Below are 9,484 nucleotides of genomic sequence, written 5' to 3'. Positions count from 1 at the left end.
GGAACCAAAAGCTACGGAGAAACCCTGTCTCAAAAATCCAAAAAAAAAAAAAAAAAAGAAAGCCACACCAATATGGGCAAAATAATTAATTCAATCCCCCAAACAATTCTATTTCTACTACAGCTTTAAAAAAATATTAAAAGGGTGACTACTTAAAATTTCTATCTTATTATCTAATTGAAAACATGGGGCAATAAAGAAAATTAGTGAATCTGAAGTATTTCCCATAAGCATATGTGCCATTTTGACCCAAAAATGAGGAAAAAAAATAACAGCTGAAATTCATGGTCCATAGGAGTGTTAGGATGGATTGTCTAAGAAGACGTTCTTAAAGATGAAGAGCTTAGATTCATTCCTGGCTAACAGGAGCGTATCCAAGGTCACACAGGCTCATAGTGGTAGTTGCTATTTGGTACATATGCACGGCCTCACTCTAAAGGCCACTGTAGGGCTCAGTGTGAAGACAATTACAATGTCCAACCTCCTCGTTGCTGCATATCACGCTCTCTATCCCCCACAACCAGTTTCTATAAAAAGAAAAGCTTAGTTTTGTTCTCCTCCACCCAATTCCCCTAAAACCATTTCTTTTATGTTTGTGTTTATTTACTTTAGCTGTGTTTATGTGTGTGAGTGAGTGTGTGTATAATAAGTACAGGGGCATGCACACCTGTGTGTACATGGATCTCAGAAGAGGGCACTGGGGATGGAGTTACAAGTGTTTATGGGACAACCCTCCCAGCTTGTTTTCAGGGTGCTGGGATCCAAACTCTGCTCCTCATGATTCAGCAGTGAGAGCTTTAAACCATAGAGTAATCTCGTTAGCCCCAAACAGGCTACTTCTAACAATGCTTAATAAACCTTCATGAACTGTCTTCTGCCCAGAGCATATTTTTCTAAGTTGTCCCTTGCAGCAGGTTTGACTCCCATGTCAGCTGTGATCAGAGATTGGAAATAAAGATCACTTAAGTTTTCCATCCATAAAGGTAAATAGAGAGACAAGGCTTCCGATAGTCATTTTGCCAAGACCATGTGGCCCTTTAAATGCATCCCATTAGATCTCCAAGTCTCTGTTTGCATGGTGAAGGACTTTCCTCCTTTGAAACTAGCTGGCGATCAGCCAAGAAGAAATATTGAGATGGGCCCATAGGGAATCAATGAAACCAATGGTCCCCAGGAGAAGCAAGGCTTGCCAAATAAATCAGTTTCCTCCAGAGCGATTATGGGGACAAGCCATGCTATTGTCTCCATTCACTGTGCTGTTCCCATTTTTGTTCCTTCCAGAACATTCCTCCCTCAAATGAGGAAGTGACCAACTTCCAAAATAAAGACTACGTGTTCAAGGATCAAATTCCACCAACCGTGTCCCAGCAATGACATTGCATTTTTGTTTTCCTTCCCAAGCCCCGAATGTTCATTTCTGAGGACCTAGTCCACAACCTGCTCCTGGGCCAGCCTGAATCAGAGGCCTTCCATGCACAGATTTGAATAGACAGCAATTGCTTCTGAAGTTCCACCCCCCAAAAGGTTAAAACACAAACTATGAAATTATAACAACAAACTTTCCCTTCACTGAAGGCTTACTTATCTCAGGAATAGGGGAGAGCCTGAATGGTTGAAAATAAAACTATCATTCAGACAGAAATATATCCTCACCAATTAATATTTGCAGATTGATAGCCCTACAATCTGAATTCAATGGCCTGCAAACCATGTAGTATCAGAGTCCTTCCTTGACCTATCATATGTGCAGTGTCGGCTTCAGTATGAGCTGGTCACGGGCCATGCAGGCTGTGATGGGTCGTAGAAGGGCAGACATATGCTGTCCTTGGTCAAAACCTGAACACTTTGTGAAGGTGGCTAACCGAGCCTTTCAAAGTCTGGCTTATGGCCACTGTCCTCTTTTTATGTCACGGGGAGCCTAAAGCCATCAGCAGAATTCCTCTTAGGGTCATGCTACCCCCATCTGAAGAACAGCATGAGAGGCACCTGGGGAGCCAAGACACAGGACAAGATGTGAGGGGCGCTAAGGCAGTCAGTCTGCCCAGGATCCCAGAAAGTTTCTAAGATCCATATCATTTTGATTCTACTTTTTCATGGCTCCACTATTAAATTTTCTGATGACTACACGACAAAAAAGATCTCTAAATGCATCTACTTTTTTTTAATCTATAGATATCAGGAATAGAGATATGGCCTCGTTGGTAGAGTGATTGCCTAGCATCCTTGAAGCCCTGGGTTCAGTTCCCAGCACCACACAAGACCAAATATGGCTGTGCACAACTGTAATCCCAGTATTCGGGATATGGAGGCAAAAAGAGCAAAACTTCAAGGTCAATTTGGACTACATAGTGAGTCTGAGGCTGGCCTTGGCTACACAGAACCTTGTATATATATATAAAAAGAAATCAATGAATAGAGAGTCAATGAGCAGTGAATAAGAAAAAAATTTACAAATCTAGGCTTTTCCCAAAGAGCCACATCATTTATTGGTTGATTCTGATAGGTCGTTGTACAGATATCTTAATTTTAAAACTATAATACTTTTAATAGATGCTCAAGGTCACATATTCTTTGCTGACCATATAACTCTCACCATTCAATCCTAAGACACAGGAAATGGATTGGGTGTTCTCCAACAAGACTTACGCTGAGAGCAGTCACTGCCGATCCAGCCTGGGTAGCACTGACAGGACCTGTCGATGGGGTTGCAGGTGCCGTTGTTGGTGCAGGTGCAAATGCCTGCACAGTTTTTCCCAAATCTGCCACTGGGACACACTGTGAACAGATGGAGTTCAGTCAGCTAGAGTTGGAACCCATCTCACAGAACCCTGAGAATGGGAGACAAATTCCAGGGTCACACCCAGCCACCCACTGCCGGCCTGCCTCCACTTAAGAGATCCACGCATGCTAATCGCAGATAGGCTCACTTTTCCAAACACGTGAAACCAAAGGCCTTATTCTGACATCTCAAAAAGAAACCGGGGTGTTTCGTAGAACTCTGACTTGTGGTTTCTCCCTCGGGGAATCAAAATCCTTTCTCACGTTGACTTTTCATGAGTGGATGGTTCCAGTGACATCATAAGACACAGCCAAGGGAGTGTCATGCCAAGGAGGCGTTTCCAATGCTAGGGGCATTTTCAGAATTACCCAGAGCTGGTGGTGGCACCTGTGGCCGTGGGGAAGTCTGAGGAGAAGCTTCAGGAAGTTTGATCCTCCCCAAGGCTCTCCAGAGTGCCTGGGTGCTTACCTTCATTGCACAGGGCTCCCGTGAAGCCAGGCAAGCAGTCGCACAGGCCTGTGATGTGGTGGCAGGGCCCGCTGCTGTGCACACACTGTGGGCATGTCTGGCTACAGCGATGTCCATAAAACCCCGGGGAGCAGACTGCAAATAGAATGGAAATACATAGTTACCTTTCTGAGTTGGGTCTATCTCCTGTTCCACTCAGAGGTCTAGTTAGAATGGAGAAATAAGAAAACTTAAAAAAAATGATAATGAGGATTTTTTTTAGGTGTGGAACAAGTAGGGCAGCTTTTAACAAAGAAGGAAGCCACTAATCTCCGAATTTCACTGGCATGAGGGAATGTCACGGATAGACCTCACTGTGGTCTATCCTCCTGTGGTCGGCTCAAGGCCAGGTCTAGACCAGAGATTCAAAGACATTTGTTAAATGAATAAGGAAATGAAGAAAAAACTCAAATATCAATGCCCAAATTAAGTATTACCAAGCCATTTGTTGGTCCTTTATTATTTAAGAACTGTGACTGGCAAATAAAATAAAATAAAATGCTGCTCAAAATTCAAAGACCTTTCTCCTTCCAAAAAAGTACATGTTGACGGTTATGGTTAGAGAGAACAAGTATACAAAATGCTGTGTATTTGGATGCTTCCAATACTATATTTGAATTTAAATACAGAATGACTGCATTGAACTCTTAGTGACAAAAGAAATTGATCTGAGAAATTACAACAGTGTGTGTAATAACTTTTTTTATTACATTTACCGAAAGATTTAGTAAAATCTCACAGACCTTTTCTTAATTCGAGGCTTCTACAAAGCAGCATCAACAGCCCCATTTTTAACTTTGAAGTCTGCTTTCTCCCCAGCACTGACTTTCAGCTTACTAGTGAGATGTATGATTGCCTCGAGGTTTGGCTGATGTTAACTTCTGGTAATTGAGGTGAGGCTGATGCCAAATTGCTGAATAAAATATTTACAGGTCAGTGGATTTCTGGAACACCATTTGCACCCTCTGAGGAAGACATGAGAATCGCGCCCTGATGATGAGGCCCACGAGGTAATGAAATCATCACTGAGAAGAAAGGGTTAACGCCCCCATCTGTTAAGTTCGTCCTAGAGGTTGAAAAGAATAAAGTTCTTGGGCAAGTGTCATTTGAGGACAGTGACAGCTCTTCAAGGACTGCTCTGTCCTTGACGGCCACAAAACATCACCAGAAACTAAACGGTAGAACAGAGACCGATCTACACGCAGGAAGAGGGGCACAGAGACCATCCCCTAGGACACACTTACTTCTCTGACAAGAGGTGCCTCGGAATCCGGGTGCGCACTCACAGATGCCGTCGTCAGGAGAACAAGAAGCCCCATTTTTACAATGGCAGGGCAGTGAGCAGTTAGGACCCCAGCGTCCCTCGGCGCACACGCTGTCACAGTGCACACCTGAAACACACACGGGGCAGGGCTGAGGAGGGTGCAGCGCGGGCATCCAAGGACGCTAATACGTAATGGGGTTCAAGGACGGCGCAAGCGCAACTGTGCAGAGAGCACTGGACAGAGATGATACCAGGCTTAAAACACACTTACAATACACAGAGTCATTCAAATGTTAACGAATACCCAGAATTCCCTCCTATGCTGCCAAGGAGAAAATACTTTCACTGAATTGATTTTTCTTCTTTAATAGGAGGGAGCATCGGGAAGCCCGAGGGCTCTGTCTGTTGAAGGCAAAATTTATCAAAAAAAAAAAAAAAAGACTATTGATTTCCTATTTATCCACCACCCCCCCCACACCCATTCTTTGCTTTTACAGAGAAATGAACAAAGGGTACAACAATCAGACAAAGCACAAAATGATTAAATGAAGGCATCCCTACTGGGGACAGGGTAGGGTAAACAAGGAAACACAATCCTAAAGTACTTCAATGATGTATTGTGCGGGATACGCTGATGTGCTCATACGCATCACCAATTTCATTCCTAAAAAAAATTTGTTTCTATCTGCACAGATAGAGGCAGACTATCCCGGCCAATGCCACATATGTGCTATTGTCTGAGTCGCTGCTATGACATCGTATGGAGCTATTTAAGTTTTTGTTTGGGAAATAAAGAAACCTTATGTCAGGTCATGACCCAATGAACCAGTTTCTACAGGAAGCTAGGTCTGCAGGAATGAAAATAAAGCCAGGCATCGATGGAGGCGAAAGAGGGTTCTGTAAGTTTGTATTAAAATCCAACAGGGATCTCTTCGCTACATCAGATTCTCAGACCCTTCACCTGCAGAGGGAAGACTTCTGACCAGGGCTACACTGGTGACCGCTGGCATCAGAACAAGTGAGAACAAGCGAGGACATGCTCAATCCAGGATTCCAGAAAGTTCACAGCGGCCCTGCCTGGAGGATGATGGGTAGGCCATACCACATTTATGGTGCCCTGAACCTCCTATGGAAGGCATTGTAGAGGACCTCAAATATGTCACCAGCTGGTATAAAGCCATTACTCTAAAATGATAAATCTCTGCTTTTTCCTGTCTCCGTGTCCATCCCCCAGCAAAGTCCTTAGCTTGGCAAAGGCCAGCCTAGAGGCACAATCCCATTGTCTTCACTCAGGTTAGCAACAGACTTTGATTCCAGAGAAAAACAGTTCCGGATATAAGCTGATGAGTGGCGGCTAAATGTCCCCCACAGGATAAATAAATAAAACACGGACCTGCTGTTCTTTCCTGTGTTCATACACACATCTTACTTTTTAAGGTCTTTTGGAAAGCTGAGACACAGTTGCGAATTCCACACTCTCTGACTATGAAGCGCCATGGTGTCTCAGGTGATTTTTTTTAAGCTAATACCTATACCATACAGAACTGCAAGACATTCCAAGCAGCAGTGAACTTGGGAGTAGGCTGCAAATATAAGCTTTGCTTTGTGTCTGAAGAAAGAACTATCAAGGGTAACCTGCCTGGGGCTTTCTCCTCAAGTGGAATTCAGATTTTCCATCCTCACTGTAAGCCAAGGCTCCTGTTTGACAGCCAAGGTGGTAAGGGACCACCTGCTTCATAGATTCAGATGTCCCTCAGCATTTTGACCCAGATCCATTCAGGCTAATCTCAACAAGAAGCCCGAGGAAGTAGAACCCAAATAATTTAGCAGTTAACCTTATAACCATCCTGAAAATTAGTTCTGATTTCTTAATATTTTTTTTAAATGTGAAGTGGGGTTTGAAGCACAAGACTTGGCCACTTAAGGTGTCTTAATTTATCAATTATTGGTCAAATCACATTACACTTAAATTCAGCCATAATGGAATGGAATATGTTTCAGGCCAAAATTATATACATGGTTCTCTAGGGGAACAGAATTGATATAATACATTCATGTGTGTGTGTATGTGTGACCTCTAATATATATATGCATATATATGGAGCTTATTAGAGTGGATTACACTTACAGGCTGTGATACAGCTAGTCTAACAATGGCTGTCTACCAACAGATAGTCCAAGAATCCAGGAGTTGTTCAGTCCACAGAGCTGAATGTCTCAGTGTACTCCTGAATTTCAAAGAAGTAGGTTCTAATGCCAGTGAAGGAATGAACTCGCTGGTGAGAGAGAAAGCAAGCAGGCAAAGGGTTTTCTTCCATGTCCTTTATAAAGGATGCTACCGGAAGGCGGGGCCCAGATTAAAGTGGGCTCTTCTCACTTTAAATAATTTAACAGAAACAAACAAAAAAACAAACAAACAAAAAAACCCTGACAGGTGTACCCAACCATTTGGGTTTTAGATTAATTCCAGATGCAGTCAGGTTGACAACCAAGAATAGCCACTACATTGACTTTGGATATTATAGGTTAGCATGATTAGTGGGTAAGCACACAAAGCTGGTTCTATTATAGCGGGGATCTTCTTTCTCTAGGGATTATTAATATTGCAAGAAGGCACACATTTTGAGAGTCTAAGAAGTAAATACCTAATTATAAAATTTTAGGCAATGAGAGTCACAATTAAATCTTGACTGAGTGTTTCTTTGAATCGCTTCCTGGCCTCAGGTTGAGGCTGTGAGCTGCGTAAGGACACAACCCTGCAGTGAGGCATGTTCCAAGCTGAAAAGGTGTTAAAAGAGTTGTAAGCTTGCTATAGCACCTCTTCCTTTCTTTATTTCTATTGCTTTCATATTTGCCCAGTCTGAGAGAGTCCTCTGAAACATATTCTTGTTTCCTTGTTTGCCAAAGATGAAAAATAACTTAAGATAATATGCCTTCTAGGAATCTAGCCAGTCTGACTTGTTGGTGAGACAAAAAATGTTAACTCCAGATAATAAACTCCAAAACAAGTTAACTCCAAATGATAAAGCCCTAGGACACGCCCCCAACTCTGTCTAGTGACCTGGACCAAGGGAGGAGGAAAAATGGTTCTAGGCTCAGGGAACAGTAGCTACAAGACTCAGAGTCCCAAGAAGCATGCAGAAATCTTCTAGGAATTGCCAAAGTTGGGAACAGCTGGAATTTAGGAACTCGAAATACCAGTCGAAGCGTGTGGCCAGCCATGGGCTCATAGAGAATAGCTAAGAGCACCATAAGGTGGAGAGAGAGACCCCACCCCTGCACCACACCATGCTTGCAGAGACCCAATGAGGGGTGGCATAGATGAATTCATGCTTTATGGGAGAGTGGATGAACGTGGGAAGACATGAGTCTTGAAGACAAAAAGTTGGGTGACGAGTTGAGATGAAGGGGGTGAAAGTGAGAAGGACGAGAAGGCACTGAACACAACCCAGCGCAGGGGAGGAAGAATTCTAGAGACGGGTGGAGGAGAGGCAGATGGAAAGTTCCTCTGTTTTCCTGACCCTATCCCGGACAACTCATTCTGCCAGCTGGGAGAGCGAGAGAGCCCGACTGTCCTGTCTGAGACCTAACACACATGGAGAATAATGGTTGGCCCTGAGGGCCGGTATGCCTCGATTCACAGAGGTGATGTCTCAGTGTGCCTGTGGGGTGATTGCAGAGAGGATGTGTGAGCAGTGGGAAGACACTTGCCCTGAATTGGGGGGGGGGCAGAAGAATAGAAGTAGCTAGAACAGGAAGAAGCCAACACATAGTTCACATGTGTGTGGGGGCACTTTTGTCTTTCTGGATCAGAAAGGCAAACTTTTGGGTGCTGGGAGCTGTTACCCCGTACTAAAGAGAAATAGAAAAATAATGAGATACCATAAGATGATTTCTTTGGGATATCCGGAACAAATAAACTCTTCAAAATCAGTTGTTTCTTTAGCCGATTCCTTAAATATTTGGAAGAGGGGGCAAATGGGAAGAGGGTGGGTTTCTATTTGAAGGCAGTTTTGCTCAATGGAAGCACTTCTTTCTGATAAATTTTCCACTGCTGATAAGGAGGTCTGCGAGGGACTGTTTTTGCCAGGACCGGGGACAAAGAGCCCATTGATAGCCTTCTCAAGTTGCTAGGCAATGGCTGAATGACCGAGATAAACTTCAGCTAGGCAGCACTAAAGAAATGTTCGTGCATTTAATGCCTGATGCATTAAGCCAGGGGCCTCAGTGTGAAACCCACATTCACTAGGCATTTGTGACTGCATGAATGTAGTAAATAAATCATCTAGGATGTCGTTATTTCCCCTCTCAAAGATTTAGCCCCAAATCCACATCTCATTTGTCCTCAACGTGCCAATATTGCAATAGCTGGGATGCTGGAAAATAAAGAAAATGATTTTGATTCAATGTCTGCAGCAATCTATTAAATACATGGCAGAGTAAAAAAAAGAGAGAGATTTGTTATTGATAATTGGGGTAGCAGAAGAACGTGGTGTCTAGTGATAAAGTTGCTAGTTTCTTTCATCTCTAACATTGTCCTCAAAGTGATGGCACAGACAGTACAGGCAAATTTCTCACCAGTGTACCACCTCTGACCATATTTTAGCTGGAGTTGGCACTATTTATCTCCTCCCTCCCAGTGCCCAACCACAATGCCAGCAGAGGGCATGGAAACACCCAACTTGTGATTATTAAATCACACTTTTTTCTTGGCTCTTGATGAAAAGTCCCTCAGTCACAGAAAGTAGAGAGGTTCATATCCGTTTGTGTAAGACCGACAAGCGGGCAAGCACTGTGTGCCCTAGTCCAGCCCTGGGTGAGAGCCAACAGCAGGCTGCGGGGCAGAGCGGAAAACCTGGGGGCTTCGCTGAAGCATTCTCACTTCAGAGACTCAGCCTTCTGTCCATCAAGGGAGAGATGGACAGACAGACAGG

General features: G+C 43.6%; 1 protein-coding gene across 1 annotated transcript in view; it reads right to left on the bottom strand.

Annotated features, from left to right (window-relative positions):
* Positions 1–9,484, bottom strand: part of Megf10 (multiple EGF like domains 10) — a 149,523-nt gene that overhangs the window by 18,351 nt on the left and 121,688 nt on the right. Inside the window, exons 14-16 of the mRNA XM_013349584.2 lie at positions 4,531–4,677; positions 3,248–3,382; positions 2,647–2,775 (exon numbers count right to left, since the gene is read on the bottom strand). Coding sequence (XP_013205038.2) covers positions 2,647–2,775; positions 3,248–3,382; positions 4,531–4,677 — 411 coding nt within the window. The remainder of the gene's footprint in view (positions 1–2,646; positions 2,776–3,247; positions 3,383–4,530; positions 4,678–9,484) is intronic.

Source organism: Microtus ochrogaster, chromosome 18 (genome assembly GCF_000317375.1).
Source record: "Microtus ochrogaster isolate Prairie Vole_2 chromosome 18, MicOch1.0, whole genome shotgun sequence".
In the NCBI taxonomy this organism is placed as follows: domain Eukaryota; kingdom Metazoa; phylum Chordata; class Mammalia; order Rodentia; family Cricetidae; genus Microtus; species Microtus ochrogaster.
This window is presented reverse-complemented; position numbering and strand designations above follow the sequence as displayed.